This window comes from Aptenodytes patagonicus, chromosome 2 (assembly GCF_965638725.1).
Source record: "Aptenodytes patagonicus chromosome 2, bAptPat1.pri.cur, whole genome shotgun sequence".
Classification (NCBI taxonomy): Eukaryota; Metazoa; Chordata; class Aves; order Sphenisciformes; family Spheniscidae; genus Aptenodytes; species Aptenodytes patagonicus.
Window position 1 is genome coordinate 168,864,398 of NC_134950.1, and position 25,835 is coordinate 168,890,232.

Below are 25,835 nucleotides of genomic sequence, written 5' to 3' on the forward strand. Positions count from 1 at the left end.
CTTTCCTCCTCCTCCTCCTCCTCTCAGGAGGTTGGAGGGAGAGAGGCCGGAGAGCCTCCAGGAATGTTCTTGCTTTCCCTATTCTTTTTTCCCTTCTCTCTCTCTTGGCCTGATTTGATCCCTTCTTTTCCATGATCCGTACGCCGGCTCAGAAAACCATCTGCTGAGTGGAACCAGTTGCCAAGCCCATGATACATCCCCAAAGGGTTGACTGTGTCCCCAGCTTCCATCCTGTGTCCCATGGGTGAGGCCACGGCAATCTGGAGGGCTCTTCCACCTCCTGCTTTACCCAAGCACGCGCGTGCCCTGACATGCTGGGGGCTCAGCGCTGCCTCAGGAAGGGTGGACACCAAGGAAGTGCATCTCACCATCTCCTGGAGCATCTATCCGTGGGACTTCCAGCCCACAGAAGATGCTCAGCAGAGCACGGTTGTTGCGCTTAAAGCAGTGAATCCAGCCCAGGCAGGCAGAGCCAGCGAGAGGACGTGGTACCACCTCAGAGATACCCTTCCAGGTCCACTTGGTTGTTCATAGAATCATAGAATCATTTAGGCTGGAAAAGATCCTTAAGATCACCGTTAACTTAACACTACCAAGTCCACCGTTAAACCATGTCCCTACGTGCCACGTCTATACGTCTTAAATACCTCCAGGCTCTTGCGTGGGTCCTCACAAACTCAGAGCTGTCTGAGCTATTACAGGGTATCAGCTTTCTTCTCGTCCCTTGTCCTTGCTGACGCTTCTCTTGGAGAAGACCGAAGCTATGGAAATGCAAATTGAAATATCAGAGATCAGTTATACCGAGGAAATATGAACATCTCCTGGTTTCCCTAAATGTTTTCCAGTCCTTGTATTGTTGTGGCTGGTCCTTCATTTTAAGACCCCTTATGACCTTGTGGAGCCACTGGGTTGCTATCTCATGGCCCAGCGAGAGAAAGGAAGAGGGAAAGCTACAGGAGATGTCCCTTTTGTGGGCACCACACTGCTGGAAAGAGGTGGGGAGGAGACCTAACACTTCTGCTGTGTCACCAGAGCCTCCCTCCACGTGCTCCTCATTTACCAGTTTCTCCAGAGCTTCCCTTTTGCTGGAGAACCCATTCCCTAACAGAGACTGAACTGAACTCTGGACCCCCAGATCCCTCTATGGTGAGCTGGACCCCCTTTCATTGGTCATTCTCCCCAGTGATGTCTATGCAAGGTACGGCAGAGCCATCTCCCAGGAAGACTCCAGACCTTCCAGATCTTTTCATGAAGGCACCGAGAGCTTGGAGTCACCCCCTTTCAGAAATCCCAGCAGTTGAAGGAAAAAAGCTCCCGCAAGAGATGAGTTGTCCATGTGCCCCATTAACCTTAACCTATGCGGAAGCATCTCATGTCTCACCCTGCTTGGCCCTTGCATGGTGGGATGAGGAGCAGAAGAAGAGGTGGCCGAAGTCATTCAGGACAGCCCCTGCGCTTCATCGGTCACGCACAAGACCAACTTGCCTGTCCTACACAGCAAAGCCACCAAACCAGGCTGGGTGGGATCCCACCAAACCGGGTTGGGTGGGATTTGCTGGGAGCTTTGGGAAGCTGTTTCAGCAAATTCCACGTGAGCCAACGAAGTTGGCCAGCGTTGTGGCCAACAAAACCACGTGTGTTTTGTCTCTTAGGAATGTTGCTGTAGTCCCTCTTGTCAAATAAAGTGTTTCACCCAAAGGTGTCATTGGTTGTGCCCTTTCCAGGACAGTTCCCCTTGCGCTGGTGGCAACAGCCACTGCGGGAACAGCTTCTCCCACATCAGGAAGGAAAAACTGCTGATGGCAAAGGCCAGGTCTCCATGTGAGGGGTGGGCTCAGCATCCTCCAAAAGGCAAGGACCTCATGGAGAGCCCACCAGAGTGGCATCAGGGCTTTGACCATCCCTGCCTGTCCCTTCAGACCTGCGTGCTTCAGAGCTACGAGGGCTCCAAGCTCTGAAGCTCCCCGGTCCCCTCTGCCACATCCATGAAGGTGCCGCAGGGATTTGGGCTCCAGAGCAGAGCTTAAATCCCCGGCTCCCACCTCTGGCCTCATCTCACCCTCACCCCGGCGCTGGCTGCGTGTCAGCCGGGTGTTTTCCAGGAGCTTATGTAGCTTTTGGAAACGTTTCCAGGGTAGGAGACATACTGGACGGGCCAAACACTCATCTCACGAAAAGCTTTCTGATAGGGGAGAGGTGCTGGTGGCGTCAGCCAGGATTTTTTCCTATAGAGCGGAGCAGGGTTGAGAGCAAGAAAGGGCATGAAAAAAAGATTAAATATATTAAATAAACCCAGCGCAGGCAGGACGTGGCTACGGCGACATTATGTAAAGGGCCGTACACATCTGGAAGAAGTTACTGCACACGGCAACCGAAGCAGAGTCTAAACAAGTGCAAGACGTTACCACATTTATGTCTGCAAAAGGGAGTGGTTAGGAAAAAGAAAAGAGCCGGGAAGGTGGGATGAAGATGGAGCAGCCCAGGGGCTCCGGGGACGCCCCCAGCCCCGCTGTCGCGTGGCCGATGCCCTTCGGAGCCGTTGTGTTTCTCTGCTTTTAGGGTGGTAGAAGGGAATTCATTTGCCCTTGACATTTTGGATGGCGTCTGCACGAACGGTGGGGGCAGAAGTGGGTCTCGGAGGTGGTCACCATCCTGATGAGCCTCGGTTGGGCGCCTCCTGGGTCTTCTCCTGCCCTGGTGGAGCCCAGCGCCGACGGGCAGAGCCTGTCTCGGTGTCAGACGTGTGGGAGCACTGTGGGACCCTGCATGGTGCCTCCCCGGACAACCTGAGGCTGCTCCAGCTTTGCCCCAGCATGAGGTGTTTGGGGGGACCCGGCTCCCGGCCGAGGCTGGGGTGCGTTGGGATGCTAAAACCCACCCCCCTGCTCAGCTTCGGGGAGATCCAAGCAGCGCTGGGGGCAAAATAATGAAGCCCTGCTTTATTTTTTTTTTTTTTGGGGGGGAGGGGGGGGTTGGGGGCTGGCTGTGCCCCACACTTCACGCCCAGGGGCCTGGGGAGGTTTGGGGGAGCCCCAGCACGGCCACCCACCAGCCCCACCTCCTAAACCCAAATGTGCCCTAGACCCTGCCCCCAATCTGCCTCTGCCAGTGGGGGATCCCCATTTCCTCCCCGCAGCAGGAGAGCGCTCCAAAAAGCCCCTTTTTTAATAAAACCGATGCTTTATTAAAACACGACTCCCCAAATTGGGTTTTTATGCCCCCAAAAGCCTTATTTTTTTTTTTTTTGGGGGGGGGGGGTGGGGGGTGGGACACACGCCCCTCCACGTGCCTCAGTTTCCCCCAGTGGGGTAGAGAGGCCGCTCCCGGGGGATGCTGTGCCGCAAGAGGCGGCTGTAACCCGGGGAGGGGGGTGTGGGGGGTGTGGGGTGGGTGGGCGGGGGGGTGGCGGGCCGCGCGTGGGGCGGGCCGCGCGTGGGCGGCGTGGCGGCGGCGGCGGCGGGAGCCTGTCCCTTTAAAGGGGCAGCCGCGGCCCCATCTGATGCGGCGGCTCCAATCAGCGGCCCTCGGGCTCTTGGCAGCCGGAGCCGCCGCCGCTCCGCATTCCTCCGTCTTCCTAAAAGGGGCTAACATGGCGATGGGCAGGATGAGGTGAAGAAGAGGAGGAGGAGGAGGAGGAGGAGGAGAGGAGGAGGGGGGGGGGGAAAAAAAAAAAGGAAAAAAAAAACCGAAAAAAAAGAAAAAGGGGGAAGAGGGAAAAAAAAAAGGAAAAAGGAAAAAAAAAAAAGGAAAAGAGGGACGGGGGATGCAAGCAGGGCTGGCAGCGGCGGCGCGGTAATTTCCTCCCCCCCCCCCCTCCTCCAAAAGGCAAAAAAAAAAAAAAAAAAAAAAAAAAAGGCAAAAAAGCCAGCCAAAAAAAAAAAAAAGGCAAAAAAAAAAAAAAAAAAACCAACAACCAACCCAGCAAACCACCCAACCCAACATTTCTTTTTTTTTCATGGAGAGCAAAAACCCCAGGCAAGCGGAGGAGGACCGGGACTCCTTTGCGCGGAGACCTTTGCATCAAAATGGTAGAGCTTGCACCCCCCCCCTTTTTCCCTTTTCTCTTCTTTTTTTTATTTTCCCTTTTCCCCCCCTCTATCCCCCCTCCTGCTCCCTCCCCCCCCCCCCCCCCCCCCCCCCGCTTCCTCGCGCTGCCGGGGCTTTGCTGACTTTGCAACGGCCTCCGAAACTTGCCCAAATCCTTGCAAGGGCGGTGGAGGTGGAGGTGGAGGTGGAGGGGGGGGGGGGGGGGTTTGCATGGGCGAGCCGGCGGCATGCTGCATCCTCGCGGGGGGGGGACACACACACACACACGACACGCGCGGAGGGGCTGCTGCGGGGAGCGGTGAGGAGCGGCGGGGGGGGGGGGGGGGGGGGGTTTACAAACAGCGCAACCCACCCGTGCAATGGGGCCGGGTGTTTCGTTGCAAGGCGCTTTAGCGCGGGGGGGGGGCTGCATGGGGTCGTCGTGTGTGTGTGTGTCCCCCCCCCCCTTGTTGTGCAGGGGGGGAAAGGTTTTGCATTTGGTCAAAATTGCAAAAAAAAACCCCAAAAACAAACCCGCCCGTCCCCGTCCCGACCCCCCCCCCTCCACGCGCAGGCCCTTTTTGCATGGGGTGAGGGGCTGCGTGGCGGGGCTGGCCTCACCCTCGCCCCTGGGGTGCCTTGAGGGGTGATGGGGCTGCTGGGGGGGGGGGGGGGGGGGCTTGGGGGCTGCGGAGGGGGCGTGCAGCGGGGCCTGACCCCCCCCCCCACGAGGAGGGGGAGGGACGTCGCGGCCCAGCACCCCCAAGGTTGTGGGGGGCTGCTCGCCCTGGCCCCCCCAGCCCACCTCAGGGCTCCCGCTCGGGGGTCTGTGGGAAAATTTGGGGATGGAGGCGGGGGGGGAAACTTTTCGAGCCGCCTGGTCGCCCAGGCCGGGGGATTTGCTGGCGTTGCGGGAGCGCAGGAGCAGCCAGCCGCTTCCTCGGCCCTTTTTGTTCCCCGGATGACTCCTTCATTTTGCTAATTCCTCGTCCGTCCGTGTGTCCCCCCCCCCGGCCCCTACCCCGGCTCGCTCCTGCCCTGCCGCGGGGCCCCCTTTTCCCAGGGGGGTCTGGGGGATGCTCGGCTCACCCCGATACCCCGGAGGAGCGAGGGCGCGAGCGTGGCACGGGCAGGGTGCAGCATCCCACCCCGCTTCGGGTTTGCAAAGGGTTTTTTCCGTGCATGCTCTTAAAAAAATCATAATAATAACGGAGGGAGGCTGGTTGCACCGGGAGCCTTGCAGCCGGGGCTCTCGCCTGCGGCAGTGACCTATTTTAGCGGCCGGTGGACTTTTTGGGGGGGTTAGTTTGACTTGCAGAGAGCAGGCCTGAGCCGGGAAGATGCACGGGAAATCCCTTGGGGATGTGCCGTGCCCAGGGACCGCGGTTCCCGGTACCCCGGTGCCTCCCCCATCCCTAAAAGTGCGGGGTTGTGATTGCCCCAGCGATGGCTCCGCGCCCGTAGTAACGCCCTGGGAGGCGTTCGAGCGGCTTTTCGGAAAGGGGAAGAAAGTGCAAGCTTTGGGAAAAATAAAGGAACAACGCTGACCCGGCGCACGAGGCGATGGCCGGGATGCCGGGCTGGGGCTCGGCATCCCCCGGCCCCGATATTGGGGGTAACCGGAGCCAGGTTTGGGTTCGTGCCGGCCGGCTGCGTTCGGCCTGCGAAATTCCTGCCGGCATTAAATCGGCTGCTGAAACCGCCCCTGCATCCCCTCCGGAGGGAGGTGCTGGTGGAGACCTCCCTGAGTTGGACCGGGGGAGGCACCGGGGCTGTTTTTGGGAGCGTTTTGTGCCCTGAGGTGGGGATGGAGATGCCCGGAGCCCACCCGAGCGGGCAGCCCTGCGAGGAAGAAGGGGAAAAGTTGGGAATTAAACCTTTCCTCCACGCCCAGCCTCAGCAAGAACCAGAGGAAAATTTGCTTTACGGAGCAAAAATCCTCCTTGGAAAGATATTAAGGGATTTATTATTTTTTTTATTTTTTTTTTTTTCTGGATCTGGGGTGAAAGCTTGCTGAGTGCAAACGTTTCGGCTCTGATCGCGGAGTTTCTCTGAGGATGCCGGCTGGGCTAAACACCGTTCCGGGGGCTTTGCCGGGGCGGCCGGAGGGTCCCCTTCACCGCCTGGCTTGGCTTCACGGCCGAGCTTTGTTCTCCCCGCGAGGAATTAACGACGCGTTAGGTTATTACCAGGCAAACGCCGGAGTCGGGTGAGATAAATGGCCTTGTATTTCTGTCTCACGTCTGGAGGAGAGGCATGTCACCCCCTTCATAAAAATAACCCGCTGCTGCCTTTGGAGATGTCTTCTTTGTAGGGAGAAGCAGGAGGTTGCCTGCGAGTCGATTAAATATTGGTTATTTTTAAGATGCAGATTTTTCTGCTTAAGGAAAAATAGGGAGAAACCTTTTGCGGATGAACTGAATGTGTCAAAACATCAGAGGGTCTTTGAAGGTTTCGGGGGAATCGCTGATTTCCCCATCTTCCCTCCTCGCTCCAGCTGGAGGAGAAAAGTAAGGTCTCTCCCGCGCTGCTGCGTTTAAGCCTTTTTAGACGGGGACGTGGCAATGGCCATGACAAAGTGCTCTCTGGGAAGAGCAAGAGCTGAAGTTTTTATTTTGTTGGCATGTTTGTGTGGCCCCCAAAAAGGGGATCCCCAGGTCCCCCGCGTGGTTTGCATCCTAGATGTCCCCTGACATCCCATGGGGTCTGCGGTCCCTGAAAGGCTGGAGGAGCGGACGTCGGTGGGGAGGACGAGCTCAGGGCTAGGCTGTGTGCCCCCTGCCCTTAATTTTTCCTTTCTTATTTCTAAAGGAAACGCGTTGCGTTGCATTGCTGGAGCGGTATTTGCAGGGCAGGGCTGGCCCCGTTGGGTTTCCCGGCTGGGGACACCTGAGGACTTGTCCCCATGTCCTTCGGGGTTGCTGTCCCCTCTTCAGCCAACCTCGGTGCTTCGGCTGCTCCTCCTGATGGTGAAACCTGGGATGACTTTGGGTATGGGGAAAGGCTGGCCATGATGGTGCAGATATGGTGGGTAGAGGACTTAATTACAATAAATTGTCCTTTTATTATTATTTTTATGATTATATCTTTCGCCCGGCACCAGGGCTACTAACACCATGTCTGAGTTAAAGCCCTGCGCCCCGAGCTGCTGAATTTGCTGGACAGCCATGATAAAAATAAGCCATTTTAATGCACGTTCATAAAAATGTTAAAGTGTTGGGCAGGAAGGATGGCTGGGCCAGAGGAGCACGGCCGGTGCTTCCCGGAGAGCCCCGGTCAAGGTTGGGTCTAGGATGGAGCTGGAGATGGGGACCATCCCTGGGGTCAGCACCAGGGTTTGGAGAGGATGCTCTGGGATGGAAAGCCCTGCCCAGGATGCTGGGAGAGGCTTAACTTTGGACCTCTCTGGCAATTTTGTGGTCTGGAGTTGGGTTAGAAAATGCCGTGGTTCTAGGGTCTGATGGGAGCCGGCTGTGGGGCAAACCTTGGAGGCGTCATATCCCATCTCGCTGTTGACCCACCTGGAAGGCCACGGTGGCTTCCTCAGGGATGGGCGCCGCGGCGCCGGGCAGGGGGGATGCTGCCGTCTGGTGCCAGCCTAATTCGGCAGCACGTGGGAGGAGGCTTCGTGCATCCATCCGCCTTGCTTTCCGGGGATCTCAGCCTCTTCCCGGCCGTTGCATGGCAGCACGTGGGTATGGGGCTGGCTCGGGGACACGATGGCTTCAGGCTGTGCACAAGCTGTGCGGTGGCTGCCCCGTTGCACCCGTCCACGCTCCCTGCACTGAATTTGGGGTCCCTGGGGGTGCTATGAGCCACAGAGGGCTCGGTGCACCACCTGCCCCGCTGCATCCGTCCCCTCCCTTGGTGGCACTGGGGGCATCCGTAGGGTCCCGAGGGGATGATGCTCGCCTCCTCCCCGGCCTCGCGCGGCTCGCGCCGGGCTGGGCAGCGGTCCGGAGCCGGCCCCTGGCGCAGCCGCCTGGCCGACGGCCCGGCTGGGGAGGTCAGCGTTGGGTTTTGTCCTCGTTTCCTCCCTCGATCTTTCTTCCTCTTGTTTTTCTCGGGCAGGGGAGGGAGGGGAACAGTGGCTTCGCGTGTGTGTGTGTGTGTGCGCGCGCGCGCGTCCCGGGCTCTTCCACCCCAGCAGTGACTCTGCGGGTGGTCCTGCATCCCCCAGACAGGAGAGCAGCATCCCATCCCTCTGCCTGCTCCCGTGCCAGGGCGGCGGCTGGGGATATCTCCATCAGCCGGGTGTCACTAGCTGTGCCAGGCGTTGGCGGGGACCCCATGGCTCGGCTGCATTTGGCGTTTGCTAGGAAGATGCCGGCTCTGCCGAAATCCAGCTGCAGCCCCTCGGGGTTTAACCCCGGACCTTGCTACGGGCTTAGCACAGGTCTTGAATTACCTGCAGAGCTTTTGCACCGCGTGTTGGGTCTGGCTGAGCTGCACCCGAAGAAACCCCTTTTGACCCTGACTGAGGGGACAGGGACAGACGGACGGGTGCATCCAGCCTGGCTTCGGTGCCTCTGCTCTCCCACCGGAGCGGAGGGGTTGGAGCTTGTTCCTGGGCTGAAAATAACACGGCGCTGGGCTGAAGCCTCAGTATTTTTGCGGCAGGGATGCTGTGTTTGCACAGGGGACGGTGCTCGCCTTCGCACGTGTCGGGGTGGACGCTGAGGTTACCGAGCTGATCTCGGGGCTTGGCAATGCCCTCCGCCGTCGCCCTTGGTGGAACAGAGGGACAGTGTCCCCGATGCCGTCACAGTGGTGGTGGCATCCCCCAGGAGCAGCTTTGCAGCGTCGCCCCGCTGGACCGGTTTGGGGATGGAGGGTGATGGCGGGGTTGGCCCGTCCGTCCGTCCTTGCAAAGCATCGTTGTGGCTTTGCAGCTCTGTGCACAAAAGAAAAGGAGAAAGATGCCCAGAGTGGCTGGCGGGGTTTAAAAAATTTAAAAAAAATATAAAATAAATAAGAAAGCAACCAGCCATTAACCCTCTGCGGGCTGTGCTGCTGGGAAGCCAGCACCCGCTCCCAATGAGGCCAAGCCTCGTGTTGCTCATCCCGCCTCGTCCCCCCGCTCTCCCCAAGCCGTGGGTGGCCGTGGTGCTTACAAGAAAAGCCCGAATGAACCTTTTCCCTATTTGCAGAGGCAGCTCCCCGGCTGCCAGGGGACGGGATGGGGGAAGGATTCGTCCCTGTTGCCTTGCGCTGAGGACGGTCCCGCAGGGCCTGGCGCTGCCGCCGGCTTCCCAGGCTGCTCTGTGGAAAAGCACCTTTGAGCCGAAGCCTGTAAATGCTGGATGCTATTAAAAAACCAACCAAACAAACAAAAAAAACAACCAAAGGGGAGGGAAATAAAAAAGCCTGGGAAGCATCTGACTGTCCCCCAGCTGGGCTAACGCTCTTCTTCACTTGTGCAGAGGCTGGGAGGTGTTTTTCAGGGTGCCTGACACCCCAGGGTGGGATGGGTCCTGGGAGCGTTGCTGAGCCCCTTCCCCTTGCTTCCTCTCCCTGGAGCCTGTATATGGCTCTATTTTCGGCAGCCTCAAGCCCTTTAGACGGCACATAGGGCAAATCATCATTTTAGACGGTGTCACCACCGTCCTAAAGGACGTGGCCATCCCAGGCCTCTGGAGCTGGGATGGGACCATCCCTGGCGAGCGCCTGGTCCAGCCCTGGCAGCATCCCGGCGGGCAGGACGCCGGCGGTGGGTGCTTGGGGCCGTGTCGGCCGGCGCCTCGCCAGGCGGGGCTGCGGCCGAGCTATTGTTTTCCCTTCCTGCTTGTTTTTCCGGACAACCCTCCCCTAATTAAATAAAAACACCCGTCGGAGAAGGGAACAAACCGCCCCCCCAGCACGGTCCCGTGCTGTGGGAGGGCAAAACTCTGACGGGAGAGGTCCCCGGGGAGGGGGGCGATGGGCGAGCAGAGCGGTGAAGGTAGGCGATAGGCGAGGGGAGGGTGCGTTGGGATGTGTTTTACCCCACTGCCAGGTTTCCATGCGTGGCCGTGGTCCAAAAATGGGTGGTTTTGGCTACGTATGGGACGTGTACGGTCCAGGCAGCGCTGCTGGTTCTGGGGCGGCTTCATCCCGGTGTCGGGAGTCGTGGGAAGACGCGAGCATCACATCATCCTTAAAAAAAACCCTATATGGCCTCAAAACTACAGAGAAAAGGCTGAAGGTCTTATCCAAGGGTCTTGAAAGCAGAAGGCAAATTATAGGGGACTGAGGATTAAAACCCACAGCGCGGATGTTTTTGGAATTTCTAACGATGCGCCTTTGTATCATTTGAATTAATCTGTAAAAATAGGTTTTTAATGCTGTTTCTTTCTTTAGCAGAAGTTGTGGCATTAAATAGCTTCAACCGCGTTCTTTCTCCCTGAAATGCAGCGGTGTTCAAGTTGAGAATAGGACGTGGGTTTTTCTTCCTAGAGGAGCAAGTGCAAACATCGTATTCAGCTACTTATTAAAGCACTTTTCCTTAATGCAATTTAATACTGCAGGTCAACGGTAAATGTTTCAGTGGTTGCGAATGATACTGAAAAGCAGATTGCTGTTTTTCGCGGGAGTTTTGGCATTGAAAAATTTTAAGGAAATCCCCAAATTTTGTGCTGACTGGAAACTGGTTGGCGGGCAGCTGCTCTAACCGCTCCGCCCGGCGTGAAGCGGGGACTTAAATGTGCTTTTTATGTCGCGAAACCCCGTCTTTGTGCTGCTACAGGAGAGAGGTATTTGTGGTCCTCGATGCTGCAGTGATGAGGGCGATAGATGTGGCTATAAATAAAAAGAGGCCGGTGAATGTCAGAGATGGTCTTCTGGGGGGGGGCTGCAGATTTGAGTATTTAAATATATCCAGGGTGACCCGACCTGCTGGTCCCTCGGGGGCTTTTATTGCTGCAGGAGCATTTAGGGATCCGGCTCTTAATACCTGCTAAGATAAATAGCATTTTGTCTTAGCACAGTGATTTAAATCCAGCAGCAGGAGGTGATCGGGTGATGGTGTGGCTGTTTAGGGAAACTGAGGCACACGGGGGGTATGCGGGTGGAAGGGGAGTGGGGCTGCTCTCGGGCTCCATCTCCTGTAGCGGGATTTTTGGTGGCTTCTCTGGGAGAGGCTGCCCCGGTCCAGCGAGCATCAGCATCTGCTTCGGCCGCCCTTTCTATATCGCTCTCATCTCTTCCTCACATCCCCTGCCGCCGGAGCTCAGCTGACCCCCATCCCTCGGTCCTCCCTCACCCCGAGCATCCTCCCCATCCTCCGGCCGCCCTCCCGTCGGCTGTTTCGGGATGGAGCTTTGGCGGCGCTGCTTGAAAATGCTCTTAAAATAGAGCCGGAGGGCAGCGTCAGGGCGGGGAGGGCTGTCTGGAGGCGCTGCCGTCCCCCCGGGGTGGGGACTTCGCTGCCACGCTGCTTTCGAATAATTTTTACGGGTTTTTTCTCGGTGCCGATGATGCCAGGGCCCTGCCCGGAGGTCGGCGGTGCATGGAGGGGGCTGGCAGTTTTGGGGTTCGCTCCGGTTTGATGCACCCAGCAAGCACCTCAAGTCCAGGCTCGGGATGGGGATGGGATGGGTGGACTGCTCCCGCGGTGCCGTGTTGGGCTGCTCGTGGGACTAAACCGACCCAGAGGGCCAAGGTGGTGATGGTGGAAAAGAGCAAAACTGATTTTTATTTAAAATAATAAAAAAAGTATTTTTAAAAATACGTATTTTTTTTAAAAAATACAGTATTTGTGTTTTTCTAGGGGAAGGGGTAATGGGTTTTACTCTCCCATTAACCCTGATTAATCTGGCTTCTCCGCTCCGATGGGGTTGCAGGGATGGGAGCTGCCGGAGGGGTATTTTGAGGCAAGTTGGGGTCTTTCTTGGGATCTCACCCCGGCGGGCGCCTCTCATCTTGGCTGGGGCTCTGGCTCCGGGCGAGCTCACGAAAAGCATCTGATAGCAATAAAGAGCAAAAACCTCCCGCTGACAAGCCCGGGCTGAAGTCACCGACGGGATGCGGCCAAGACACGCATTGTCCTCGCCGCTGCTGGGACTGATTAGAGCCGCCTGGCAAGCCCCGGCGCTGGGTGAGGGGTCAGCCCCTTTTGCCAAAAAACCTCGATCCGGAGCAAAAAAAAAAAAAAACCCAAAACCCAGCTTTTGTTTTCCAGGCTGGGCTGTGCGGAGGCGATGCTGCCCGGCAGACCCAATTCCCGCTGTTTTGCACCCATTTCTCCACGGCTGTGGCCGTGCCGAGCTTGGGGCATCCTGTATGGGGAGCGAGGTGAGATGGATCCCAGGAGGAAAAACCTGAATTCAAATTTTTTTCATAGCGCAAGCGAAGCAGGAGAGTCCCTGGCAAACAGCAAACCGCTCTGCTGAAAGCTCGCTGTCTCTTCGGCGTTCGATATTTATTATATCATTATTTATTTTGTGTGCGCTTGGGGGGGGCTGAGCCATCCAAGTTCCTCTCGTCGAAATGTCCTTGGCAGTCACGAGGCTTAGAAAATGGGGGGGTGGATGGATGTTCCAGCTGGGATGCAGCATTTTATAACAAATATATGTATAAAGAGTATTTATATATATAAAGAGTTTAAATATATATAAAAATATATATATAAATATATATAAATCCCCCTCTTTGCCCTACTCCAGGCTGCAGAGCCAAGAGCTTGGAGAAGAGCTGTTTTTTCCCTGTTTTCCCCGGGTGCGAGCGCTTGCTGGGGCTTTCCGGGGCCATCGGGACCATGCGAAGCTGACGACCCCGTCGGTTGGGCGGGTTGGTTGCGGAGCAGAAATTCAGTGAAAATGAAAACTTTTGGCAGGGAGGGGGAAGGGGTTTTTTTGCTTGTTGAGAAAACAGAGAAGAAAACACCCTTTTTTTTTTATTATTTAAACATTTTTGTCTGTGTGTGCTTTCGCCTTTGGCTCACAAAAAATAAAAAAAAGACAAACAAAACGTGTCTTGCTGGAATTCGTGTGTTGATCAAGAGCTGCCATTTGTCCCAGAAAAAATGGGAGCTGAGAAACTCTTTTTGGAGCAGGAGGTGCAGGATAAACCCAGCAGGTTGAACCCTCCATCTCCACCGCTGTTCTGCACCCCGTCCTTGGTCACATCCCGCAACAGTAGGGAAAGAGGGCGTTAAGGTGGCCAGATCCGTCTCCATCCATGAATTGGGTGTTCAGCACGGAAAGCCAAAGGGAAGCAGAGGGAAAGGGGATATCCCACCTGCTTTTAATATAGGGCGTGGGATTTAGGGTGTGGGATATCCCTTGCATTTGGGATGTAGCTGGCAAACCCATCCTGGGGCTCAGGTATCCCCAGGAGAGGTGATGAACGTCCAGGGGTGGTCTGCAGCATGCGAAATACACGTGAGCTAAATTAAATACCCAGCAAACGCAGCCTGGGGAGTGTTTGGCAGTCGCAGCATTTCCCAGCCTGGGGATGCTGCTCCCTGATTTGAATTTTTCCAGGTAGTGCCTTTCCCCAGGTGATTTAAAATGGGCATTAAAAAAGCGCATAATTCATTCCGGTGAATCCAGCTAGCGAGTTAGCTGCTAACGTGAGTCAGAGCACGCGGCGTAATTCGGCAAATATTAGAGGATATTGTGTTTTATGTAATCATCTTGTAGAAGCAGGGAGGTTTAAAATCCTGATTTCCTTCTATTTTGGGGGTTAATCTCAGCTGGTGCCTAAAATTGGCTTCCTGCGTGGGGCAAATGTCCCCCCAGGGTCTCCATCTGGTTCAGGAGGTCGAGGCATCCCCTCTCCTGCGTGACATCTCCTCCGCACGAGCGTGGACAGCTGAGCCAGGCTTTGGATCTCCTTGGTGGTGGGGTGGCCATGGTATCTCCTATCCAGGCTGAAGGGATGTCAGTGGGTGCTCATATGGCCTTGGCCTGTCCTTTCATTGGGCTTTCTCCTCCTCGGTTGAGTCTCCTGTACTCAAGTTGGTGGTGGAGCTTCTTGGTTGGTATCTCTAAGCTGGGCCTGGTGGTGGAGCTTCTTGGTGTTTCGAAGCTGGGTCTGGTGGTGGAGCTTTTTGGTTGGCGTCTCCAAGCTGGGTCTGGTGGTTGAGCTTCTTGGTTGGCATCTCCAAGCTGGGGCTGGTGGTTGAGCTTCTTGGTTGGCATCTCCAAGCTGGGGCTGGTGGTTGAGCTTCTTGGTTGGCATCTCCAAGCTGGGGCTGGCGGTGGAGCTTCTTGGTTGGCATCTCCAAGCTGGGGCTGGCAGTGGAGCTTCTCAGTTGGCTTCTCTGACTTGAGATGCACGGACAGGGACGAGTGGCATGGCCGGGCGGGTGTTTTCCTGGGGAAAGAGCCCTCCTGAACGGTTCTATTTCCTTCCTCCCCACAGCTGATAGTCGAAAAAACGACTGACTACCCTTCGGCTGAGTACTCCCTGGTGGAGGATGTAGCCCTCCACTTCACGTGTTTGATGGACAGACTGAACGAGCAGCGCCTCTTTCAGCCGGACCTGTGCGACGTGGACATCGTGCTGGTGCAGCACAAGAGCATCTTCCCAGCGCACAAGGGGGTCCTGGCGGCCTACAGCCAGTTCTTCCACTCCCTCTTCACCCAAAACAAGCAGCTGCAGCGCGTGGAGCTCTCGCTGGAGGCCCTCACCTCGCAGGGCCTCCAGCAGATCCTCAACTTCATCTACACCTCCAAGCTCCTCGTCAACTCCTGTAATGTGCAGGATGTGCTGAACGCGGCTGCTGTGCTGCAGATGAACAACATTGCCTCCTCCTGCCAGGACCTCCTTGACACCCGCTCGCTCAGCCTGGCCGCCGACATGGCCCTGCCCGCTGAGGGCTGCGCCGGACCCCCGCCCTACTACTGCGAGATCAAGCAGGAGGTGGATGCCCCCCATCCCAAGATCTACGCCCGGGAGGGCAACGACCCCTACTCAGTGCGGGTGGAGGATGGAGCAGGTGGTGGGACGCTCCCCCCTGGTCCAGCCAAGCAGTACTACAAGGAGGAGAAGGATGGTGGTCCGGGCACTGTCTGTAAGATAGAAGGCGAAGAGTCCGAGGAGGACCTGGACAGCCAGGGCTCGTACAACCGGGAGCAGATCATCGTGGAGGTGAACCTCAACAACCAGACCCTCAATGTCTCCAAGGGCATGGAGGGGAAGGCAGCCGCCAGCGAGGCGGCCGTGATGGGGCGGCCTGACGGTGATGGGCGCGACACAGAGGAGGATGGGGAGGAGGAGAATGAGGAAGGGGAGGAGGAGGAGGAAGAGGAGGAGGATGCAGAGGTGGGCGAGGAGGAGGAGGAGGAGCACAGCGAGGAGGAAGACCTGGAGGAGACGACGGAAGAAGAGGACGACGATGACGACGATGAAGATGCGTCAGAGGTGAAAAGGGAAAAGGGCGGGCAGCCCCGCAGAGGCAGCCGGGCGTCCAAAGCCACCAAACCTGCCATGGCAACCAGGTCCCAGGAGATAGCCAAGGTGGAAGAGGAGGAGGAGGAGGAGGAAGAGGAAGGCCAGCGAGGGAGGAAGAGGAAAAAGGAGCAGGATGGTTTGGGCCAGAAGGTGAAGCTGGAGGAGAAGCAGCACTACCCGTGCAAGAAGTGTCCCCGGGTCTTCAACAACCGCTGGTACCTGGAGAAGCACATGAACGTCACGCACAGCCGCATGCAGATCTGCGACAAGTGCGGCAAACGCTTCCTGCTGGAGAGCGAGCTGCTGCTGCACCACCAGACCGACTGCGAGAAGAACATCCAGGTGAGCCAGCCCTGGGGATGTCCCACCAGGGGGTGGACATCCCACCAAGGGGGGAACATCCCACCAAGGGGTAGGGCATCCCACTGGGGATGGACATCCCACCAAAGGAGGAGCATCCCACCATGACGGGACATCCCAGTGGGGGAGGACATCCCACCCACCAGGGAGGACATCCCACCCAGCTACACCATGGGGTAGGCTCATGCTCAAATGATATTTTTGATGATGTGGGTGGCACATGGCAGACGGGAGGGAACCTTGCTTCACCCGTGACTCGTATTCAGGCTCAGGAGGGTCCGACGGTGGCATGGGACTGGAGGATTTGTGCCGGGGGACTGTGGCTTCCCCTTGGCCAGCCGGGTGGAATCATGGAGTAATTTTTGAGGAGTAATTTTTCTTTGAGTTTATTCAGTTAATCCAGCTAAAACATTGCGAGCCCCTGATGGAGACACACTCCAGCTGTTCCCACCTAGGCTGAAACCAATTTAGCTTAATTCAAAGATTTGCTGACACGAGTTAAAATGGTTTTAATCTGCCTTTTGTGCTCTTTAGCTTGCGTATTAGCAAATTTCTGAACACATTTGACATCCATGCATGGCTCAGGCTCAATGTGTCCTTTGCCTAATGCTAACGAGATCCTCATCCGTGTTTGCAAATCGACTCCAGTAAATCAGTGCAGTTCTGGGGGATAGGTAGGCAGCCCCCTGGAGCAGCAAACGTGTGTTCCTGCAGACCCCTCCAACCCATCTCCTAATCCCCAACGAGCTGTTTTGCACGACGCTGCCACTACTAATTAAAAAACCAACAACTTCTGGAGAGCTTCGCCCATCATCCTTCCCACCACGACCGGATTTTAAATGATCTCGCAGCTCTCCTAGATGGAGGTAACGCAACCCAAGTGCTACTGGAGCCCTTCGCCGACGGCACCCCAAATAAAACGAGCGATGAAGCAGATCTCAGCATTAGGGCATGCAGGGAATACGGAGGCAGGAGCGGTCCCGTCTCGAGCGGGTGAAGGAGCCGCTGCCTGCGCTGGCGGTGGCTGTTTTGGAGCCTATCGTAAAGCCTGTGCAATTAATAATATTTTTTCAGGCTCATCTGCTTTCCTGATGGTTAACGTGGGGCTGTCACCTCATTGCTTCCCCTCCCCCCCCCCTTTTTATCCCTTTTCCAGGTCATTTCTGAATAGGATGAACCGCGGTGACCTCCCTCCGTGGAAAACGTGGATCATTACCTCTCACTTAGTTGAGCATTTTTAATTTTACAAATAGCCAAATTCACTCCATTTGCTCTGATAATATTGAATAACTTTTATCAATATACCATGGAATTATAGCTGGATGGAAAAGGGATTTTTTTCAACTCTATACCTATAGTGGACAGTCTTTAGTACTTGTTTTATAACCAGATCCATGGAGGGACTGTCCCTCTTACCCCGTTCAGGTCTGCTGCTTTCTTTTGCTGCTTTGTCCCCAGATTTCATCCATGATGCTTTAGGTCTTAGGCTTCACCTCCCTCCCTGTGATCGTTTCCCATCACCGTCCGTGGCCCCGCGGACTCCGTAGCAGGCATCCTGCCTCCGCCGCCTGAAAAACGATTCATCCTTTGCTTTCTCAGGTTGTTTCTCAAACTCTGTTTTTGGCCAGTTTCAGTATGGTTTTCCTCTTAGCCTGCAAGAATTTCTCCTTCTCATTTTTTTCCCTCGTTTGGACGTTTCTTCCACATTTTTGAGTGATGCTTTTTTGCAGTAACTGAGGACACAGGGCTGAGCCCTCCAGGGTGCTTGGTCCCAGCCCGGGGGCTTTCCTACATCTGCTGCTTTCCCTCTACCTTTAATTTTAAAATTCCCTTGCAGCCTCTTTCATTTTAAGTGGAGAAAATGGATGTTGATGTGTCTTTGATAACAGGCTCTGGTCCTGAATTTGTCCTGAAATGTCTCTTAAAGCAGAAATAAAACTGTTCTGATCCGTGGAAGTATTTACTTAGGAACAGTGAAACTCAGAGGACTACTCACGTTGATACTCAGGCATGGCAAGATGAAGACGACGAGTGTTGGGAATGCCTCTCTGACCCTAATTTTGCCTCCCAGGCACCTAAATATAAATATATGTAGCAAGATACTGTGACTACATGGCGTAATCGTATATTTTCCACGGTATCACAGCCTCATTCGGTGCAAAATTTGGTTGAAGCCCATCAACAAGCATCTGTCTGTTCCTCTGGGTAGGAGAAGCTGGAGGCTGTGCTGCCTGCAGTGCTTCAAGCCCTGCTGGGAAATGCCCCCTGGGCTTACTGGTACCACTCAGCGGTGCTGTTGCTAGATGCCTCCAAGGCATGAATTATGTTCTCAGTGCACCTGCGAGGAGAAGGGATGGTTTTATCCCTGTTAGCCAAGAGGAAGATGAGTCGTGGAGAGGTGAAGGGGAAAGAGTGTCCCTTGGCTCCCAGCAGGGTCCTCGGCTGGGTGCTGCCAGCTGTACCCATGCTGCAGCAATGGTTTCCCGTGCGGACCTCGCTCTCCCGTCCTTCCCCAAGCCCCGAACTGATCTCACGCTGAAGTTGGAGCTTTACCCGGGAACTTTCCAAGAAACATTGAACTTGGAGCTGAAACAAATCTTTACCGTAACTTCTCAGGGGAGACTTCGCACATCACATTGTTCTGCTTGTGCTGATGGACTGTTTTTTGGGTCCGTTTTGGTCCCTTTGGATATGTTTGGAAAACTCATTTAGTGGTGAAGTATCCATAATATCTGCTGAAGGCAGAAGTTGCACGGCCCTGGCTTGGGCTTCTCCTGGTTCCTATATTCTTTGCAGCCTTCTAATGCACAGAGGGTTGGGGTTTTTTTTATGTAACGGCTTCATTGTGTGCAAGAATAAAATCCCCAGCTGGGAATAGGGCCTTGGTGCGTGAGCTGCTGTTTATGCAAGTCCTAATACATCTGTCAATGGAGATGCCACGTCCTTCCCTGGAAAGTCATTGTCCCTTGTCCATTGTCCCATCCAGTGACTAGAAATTTGAGTTTTGGAGGTTTTGAAGTGACAAGGTCTGTAGCAGACTTGCTGGTCGTTACGATTTTTGATATCTTAGCTGTAGGTTTCATAGTGATGTTCCCCTTCAATGGGTCAAGCTGATAGCCTGGTAAAATGAAAATGCTGGTGGTGCCTGGGCACGTTCTCCTGCTTCCTTACCCATCCCCTCTCTCCTTGCAGTGCGTGACGTGCGGGAAGGGGTTCAAGAAGCTCTGGTCCCTCCACGAGCACAACAAGATTGTCCATGGCTATGCCGAGAAGAAGTTCTCCTGCGAGATCTGCGAGAAGAAGTTCTACACCATGGCCCACGTGCGCAAACACATGGTTGGTGAGTGCGGGAGGCGCCGGTGCCACGGGGAGATCTTGTTAGGGGTGTTCATCCATCATTTTGGCAATGAAGGGTGTCTTTTTGTCACTGTCGTGTTGGGAATTCAGGGCTGGGCTTATTCTTCTGTGAGCTTTCTCACGTCAATGCAGGGGCCTTGAAATTTGGCCCAGTATTTAATGCTGAACGTATGTCTGCTCAGTGCTGTGTTTGGAGCAATCAGGCATGGTGCTGGGGAAGCTCATTTATTTTATTTAACCAGAAAAAAAGACCTCAGAAGTGATCAAAGGAGGTTTTGAAGTGTAACCATCCTTCCCTTGTAAAAGAGGACCAGACCGCACCAGCACTGGGCTTTGAAAAGCAAATTGCAGATGGCAGCGGCGGTTGAGTTCCCGGGACTTGCAGGCACCAAAGAGATCCATAAAAAGGGGGTTTTGGCAGGCAATTAGGGAAGTACCTGATATGTTGCTGCCGCGCATCTTCCCGAGACGGCTTTGTGTTTGCTGGGGTTGGACACCGGCGCTGGGAGCAGCAGCCGGGACCTGGGGAGATGGATGCTCGGGGTGCGGGGAGGGCGCCTGACCCTGCTCCTCTCCGCTTCAGCTCACACCAAGGACATGCCGTTCACCTGCGAGACCTGTGGGAAGTCCTTCAAGCGCAGCATGTCCCTCAAGGTCCATTCGCTCCAGCACTCTGGGGAAAAGCCTTTTAAATGCGAGGTAAGGTCCTGTGTGTCCCCCCGCCCCGCGTCCTCTCGAACGGGCACAAAAACACAGATCTGGGGGAAGATCTTCCACTTCTTGGGGCTTCCCCTATGCTTTTTGCCAGCGCAGCTGTTGGGATGCTCCCTCCTCTCCCAAACTTTGCATCCCTTCCTGGTTTGAGGGTCCCACCAACCCTATGAGGAAACTGGTGGCCAACGCTAGGATCTCTCTGTCCAGTGCCTGGACCTTGCGTCCCACCCCAAGCCCATCCAGCCTGCACACCTGGCTGAGTATGTCCTGAAAAGTAATTTATTTGGGTTCTTTTTTTTTTGGGGGGGAGGGGAAGTGATTTCTGTGCTGCTCTGACATGCTGGTGATTTGGGGGGGATGTGGGGGGTGTTTTGGGTGCTCATCAACAGCTCATCCCCCCCCTTGCCCCCGCAGAACTGCAACGAGCGCTTCCAGTACAAGTACCAGCTGCGCTCCCACATGAGCATCCACATCGGCCACAAGCAGTTCATGTGCCAGTGGTGCGGCAAGGACTTCAACATGAAGCAGTACTTCGACGAGCACATGAAGACGCACACGGGTGAGAGCTCCTCACCCTGCCCCCAGCCCCTGCGGGTGGGCGCCCCCGGGGGAAGAGCAATGGGATGGGGGTAGCATCTTCGGGTGGATGGCAGGATGGGGTTTTTCGGGGGGGGAAATGGTCCAGCCACCAGCTTCTCATCCGTCTTCCCCCATCCTTAGGCGAGAAGCCCTACATCTGCGAGATCTGCGGGAAGAGCTTCACCAGCCGCCCCAACATGAAGCGGCATCGCCGGACCCACACGGGCGAGAAGCCGTACCCCTGCGACGTCTGCGGCCAACGCTTCCGCTTCTCCAACATGCTCAAAGCACACAAGGAGAAATGTTTCCGCGTCAGCAACCCCTTGGCTTCGGACACAGCCGTCCCCCAACCCGCTGCCAGCCCGGCTCCGCTGCCCCCTGGCCCCGGCGTCTCCCCCCTGCCCCTGCCACTGCTTCATCCCCTTCCACAGACCCTCCCTCCTCCTCCTCACCTACCGCCGCCCCCTCCCCTGTTTCCCGCGGGGAGGATAAATTCAAACAACAACTAGGTGCCCCCCACCCTGGCCATGTGCCCGCACGGACTGCTCAGCCCTTTGGGAACGCCTCCCCCCGGGGAGCCAAGGCTTCGCTTGCTCTCTACCCCCCTTCCTCCTCGTTTTGAGGTTGTTTTGGGTTTTTTTTTCCTTTTTCTCACCCATCATTCTCTGCGGAGAGGGGGAGCAGGAGGAAGCCCCCCCTGAGGAGCGTGGATGTTGGGGGGGAGAACCACCATCCGTCCGGGTGTAGGTAAAAGGTGTCGTTCTCCATTTCATCTTCCCGTGCATCGGCTTCATCTTCATGCCGGGATGCTGGCAGGGCTCAGAGGAGCAGGATGCCGCGCCATCCAGGGTTGAGCTCGCCAGCGTCGTATGCCCGCTCGCTAGCCAAATGAATGCCTGCTGGCGGTTCAATATTTATCATAAGCCGAAATCTAGCTAGTGGTGCTTGAATCCCTGTACTGTAAAGCTGGTCTTTCAATTCAGGCTCTTTTCCCAAGAGGCTGAGAGGTGGGCACCGCAGAGGAGTCCCCGCCGGTCCCGTCTGCCGGCCCTGGTGGCCCGCGGCGAGCGAGCAGATGTCCCCGTTGGAAAGCCGTCAGCCTGCTCTCATTAGCAGCCCTCACCGTGTCTTCCTTCCCCACGACAGGTTTTCCTCCTCGATAGGTGTGAAAGCACAAACACCGGCGTTGCATCTCGGAGCATCGGCAGCTCGCTGCCAGTTCATTTTTGGGGTGCCCTAAGGGAGCCGGGCTCTGGTGTGCCCTTTCTGCTAATCCCAGCAGGAGCCGGGCTCCTGGGGATGCTCTGGAGCTGGCAAGGTGTCCCTGGGAGAGCTCAGATGGCCTCGGGACCGGTGGGAGGGTGGCTCCGCAGCAGCCCAGGACAGAGGAGTGGGACGCCGCCGTTTCTCGGCAGAATCAGCCCAGAATAGTGCCTTAACAATTTGAATAAACCCCTGACTGATGGGTGAGCTCCAGGTTGGGTCCCATTGCAAGGTTTAGAGCTAAAGCAAGACCGCATTCAGCCTGATGATGATGTCCCATCCTCCAGCTTGTTGCCCGCGTCGCTCTCCCAAGCTTTACCTCCCCGTGGGGTTGGCAGCTGTTGCCCTGCCCTGGCTTGGGGGGACCAGAGGGGACCGGTGAGGGCTGTGGTTGGTTTGGTGACGCCCCACGGTGTTGGTTAGCGCTCCTCTGACCGTGTTGTGTTTGTTGAAGTTGAGCTGGTCTTTGGCTTCACTTATTCAGGCTGGTTTTGTGCCAGCGGAGGAGGAGGAGAAGAGGAAGGCTTTGCCGTTACCTTTTTGTTGGATGCTGGAGTCCAAGCTGCATCTCTCGCTGCTGTGCTCTGCCCCAGGGTGTCATGTGTTGGCCTGACCGTGGCTGTGCGGTCTCCCTGCCTAGGGAAGTGTCCCCTTTGGGGTCAGGGAGAGCTGGGAGCGCTGCAGGGGCTGCAGAGCTTCCAGCACGGGCAGAGAGGTGCCGGCCAAAAGGTGGGATGCGTTGCAGCTGATGCCTTGCTCCCAAGGCCGGCACTGTGGATGCCTGCGGACGTGGGTCAGGTCACAGAGGTGGTGAGCAGGTTGTTGGTAGGCAAGAAGGAAGAGAGGACATTGAGCAGGCTGCAGGAGCCCTTTCCCATTTGCACCTCAGTCTGGGTTATAGCAGGGTGCTGGTGACAGTAAGCCACATCTGGCTCTGCAAGAAGTCTTGGTGCTTCGTCTCCTGGACCAAATCAGCAAAGCACTTGGGCAGTGTTGAGGCTGTCCCTGCAGAGCCGGGAGGATTCAGCCACGTGCTCAGGAGCTTTGCTGACCTGGGACATGCAGGAGCATTAGCCTGATAGGGACGGGACAGGGGAGCACCCGCTGTTCTCCTGAGTGCTGTTTGAGGTGATGGGTTAGGTGACTGATGTCCCCTCCTGCTGAGTGGTGCCCCTCATGCCTGATGTCTTTTGGAAAGCTGGCTGCTCTTGTGGTTGTTAGCATGTTGGAGCAACAAATTGCTTTTCATCCTTGTGTTGTCTGGGATCCTGTGGACCCCCAGCACCGCAATCAGTACCAGTGAGCTCACCCTCATCTCCATCTGCTTTGAGCAAAGGGAAGATGCTATGGCAGAGCTGCCTCGCCATATTGATCTTCTCAGATAGGTACCAAAGGCTTCTCCGCTCTCCTTCCTCCACGACCCTGGGGCTTATTGGGATGGTGCAAAGCCTTCTCAAACACACACCTGTGAGGGATGTGGGCACTCAGCTCTTGGGGCCGTTGGCTTTCTGAAGGGACCATGACCCAGACTAGAAGACGATTGGTTTAGAGAAGCCTTCAGTGATACCCTTGGAGGTGCTGGAGGGCCTTAGTAGAGTGGTCCATGCTGTCTCCTCCTCCGCTGCCTCCCAGACCCCATCCCCTCGGGCTCCCTTGCATTTCTTTCCCCTCACACAGCCTTGACATGGGATGGAAGTACTGCACCCTGAGGAGGACTCACCTTGCCTGTAGGATCTTCTGTGGTGGAGCCTATCAGCCTGCCTGGCTGGTAGACTTCTCCCCCCAAGCAAACCCCCACGCCAACATGTGCTCCCTTGTACTTGGAGGTGGCTTTCCCTGTCCCTGTCCCGGTTCATCCTCTCCCGGTGAGGACCTGTCCTGCTTGGACGTCACTGCGAGATGAGAGCTCCTCATTGAGGCTAGAAGCCCAGTGGAAAGCCCAGAGACTGATCCCAGCTGCGTCCGATGCCCTTCGAGAGCCTGCCCGGAGAGCCACTTGGAGACGTCGAGATGTGACCATGCACACAGCACTTTGGAGAACCAGATCCCTGCTGCTCCCTCCCCTCTCCAAGGCCTGGGCAGTTCCCAGGAGTCCTACATGGCCTCTGAGCCCTTTTGTCTACACCCTTACTCGGCCCCGATGTGTCTCTTCATGTCTGGTTTTCATTAATGTACTAAGAGCTCAAACGAGTCGCTCCCGCAGTGTCTCGTCCCGCACCCATCCCAGTCAGCCCCGTTGGCACCCGTTGGGTTAAACGGGGCAGGAGGTGGGGGAGTTGGGTCCGTTGTTTTCAAGCTTTTTATATTTTATTTTATTTTTGTTTTTTAAATTTTTTTTTTGTTTAACTCTTGCACCTTAATCTCTCACATCCCTTCTTCGACAGACTGCGAGGGTGGAGAGGGGCTTGATTTCCATTACGCAGTTCATGAATATGCCGCAACGCAACGTTCAGCTGACAACCCTGCCCACGCGCCTAACCCCAGACCTCTCCGGGTTTGAATTTTTTTTCCCCCTTCATTTGAACTCTGGGGAGGGAGGGAGTCATGTGGGGAGGGTCATTTTTGGTTTATATATCCCAGGAGCCTGGTAGCACAGACCAGTTAGCCTCATAATGTCCCTGAGGCATGGCTGGCCCTTTGGACCACAGCCATAACCCCAGCGCGGTGGGAAGGTAATGGATGGATGGATGGCCGGCAGGTGGGAACAGCTGTGACAGTGCAATAGAGACGAGCATCCGCTGCTAGACAACTCCACTGATTAAACTCTTGGTTTGCCCGAAGTTGAGAGGGAAGGACGGACGGACAGACGCCCTTTGTTCACAAGGACGGAGAGAGCTTCCCCACATGCAGCCCTGCCTAGTGATACGTTAACCACGACGGGAGTTGGGTCGAACTTGCAAAGGAAGAAAATAATAATAAAAAAAAGAGGAAAAAAATAGGAATAAGAACAACCTCAGTAGCATGGAACTTGAAGGAAATGAATGAAACCCCAAGCACTTGCCTCAAAACTAGTTTCTCATGCCTGATGTTCGGCTCTGTATTATTTTATGGCATTCAGTATCGGTTGCCCAAACATGCGAAGTTAAGAGTGTATCGGTGGCTCTACTAGTGTGAACAAACTAAATGAAGCACTTTATTCTGTATAGATAAGGGAAGGCGGGGAGGGGAAGCTTGGATGCTTTTCGGAAGCGTCTTAAGTAATGTTCTAGGAAATGTATTATTATTATTACTTTTTTTTTTTATGACCATGTGTAATCAATATATGTTTATCTTTAACTCCAAGTACAGCAGTTACTCTCTTTGGGATGGTGTGATGAGGGGGAGGCTGAGATGGTCAGGTTAGTGCATCACGGGGCCAACTGGGGCAAGTCATTGCCTACCGCAGGAACGGGCGAGTCTTGCTTTGTTGACGGCCCCATTGGCCAATGCCCAGGAGGTCCCAAGAGGTGCATCAAAGCTGCCTTCCAGGGCACAGCTCACAGTCAGCCTTGGCACCAAAGGCCCAACATGCATCCCCATCCTGAACCATCTTCTGCCTGGGGGTGCCGGGGCTGCTCTCTGGGCCATTCATGAGCAAGACGAGTCACGGTAGGCTGTTTTGTGTTGTCCCTAGAGGCCAGGTCCTTGGCCATGCTTTGAAACCTGCTTTTGGCCTCTCACCAAGGCATGTCAGGGGTTGCTGAGCTCTGAAAGTGGTGAGAGGTCAGAATTGGGCCTTTCCACTGCGTTCTCCCAGTCTGGAAGTGTTATGACTGTTACCAAAGAGGTTGCAAGTGAAAGGACTGAATCAATAAACGATTTGTCTTTTATAAAAGAAAACCTAAAGCTCCACCACTTTCTTTGTTACCTTAGTTTTGCCTTTTTTTTTTTTTTTTTTTAAGTCTCTTTTCAGGCAATCGTGAGAGGAGTCAGAGCCTGGCAGGATGGGCTTCCCATGGTATGTTCACCGCTGCCTTTGCTTCACACATACAGCCTTTGCGCTGGGTTTGGTGGGAGGTGTGTGCATGCGTGTGAGACAACTGGACTGCTGTGGGGCCAACAAAAAATATCTTTTCAGGGAAGGGTGATGAGTGGGTGGAAGAAGGGGCTTGGTGAGGGCTGAGCTCCTGGGTCCTACTGGCTCCATGAGATTTGTGTGAGCTATGGGCTGGGGCTCCCTG

At 55.5% G+C, this 25,835-nt stretch overlaps 1 protein-coding gene across 4 annotated transcripts; it reads left to right on the plus strand.

The window, feature by feature from the left end:
• The first annotated feature begins 3,499 nt into the window (after positions 1 to 3,499).
• ZBTB47 (zinc finger and BTB domain containing 47) lies at positions 3,500 to 25,509 on the plus strand. 4 transcript variants are annotated; one of them, XM_076332051.1, is made up of 7 exons: positions 3,500 to 3,609; positions 3,962 to 4,028; positions 14,371 to 15,744; positions 18,955 to 19,102; positions 19,703 to 19,818; positions 20,248 to 20,392; positions 20,554 to 25,509. In XM_076332051.1, the coding sequence occupies exons 1-7, from the start codon at positions 3,500 to 3,502 to the stop codon at positions 20,919 to 20,921; spliced, it is 2,328 nt and encodes a 775-aa protein (XP_076188166.1). In that variant the 3' UTR covers positions 20,922 to 25,509. The 4 variants fall into 4 exon arrangements, with proteins under 4 accessions (XP_076188166.1, XP_076188163.1, XP_076188165.1 ...); XM_076332048.1 differs by lacking the exon at positions 3,500 to 3,609 and having other exon boundaries at positions 3,945 to 4,028; XM_076332050.1 differs by lacking the exons at positions 3,500 to 3,609; positions 3,962 to 4,028 and adding an exon at positions 4,194 to 4,219.
• The last annotated feature ends 326 nt before the right edge of the window (positions 25,510 to 25,835 follow it).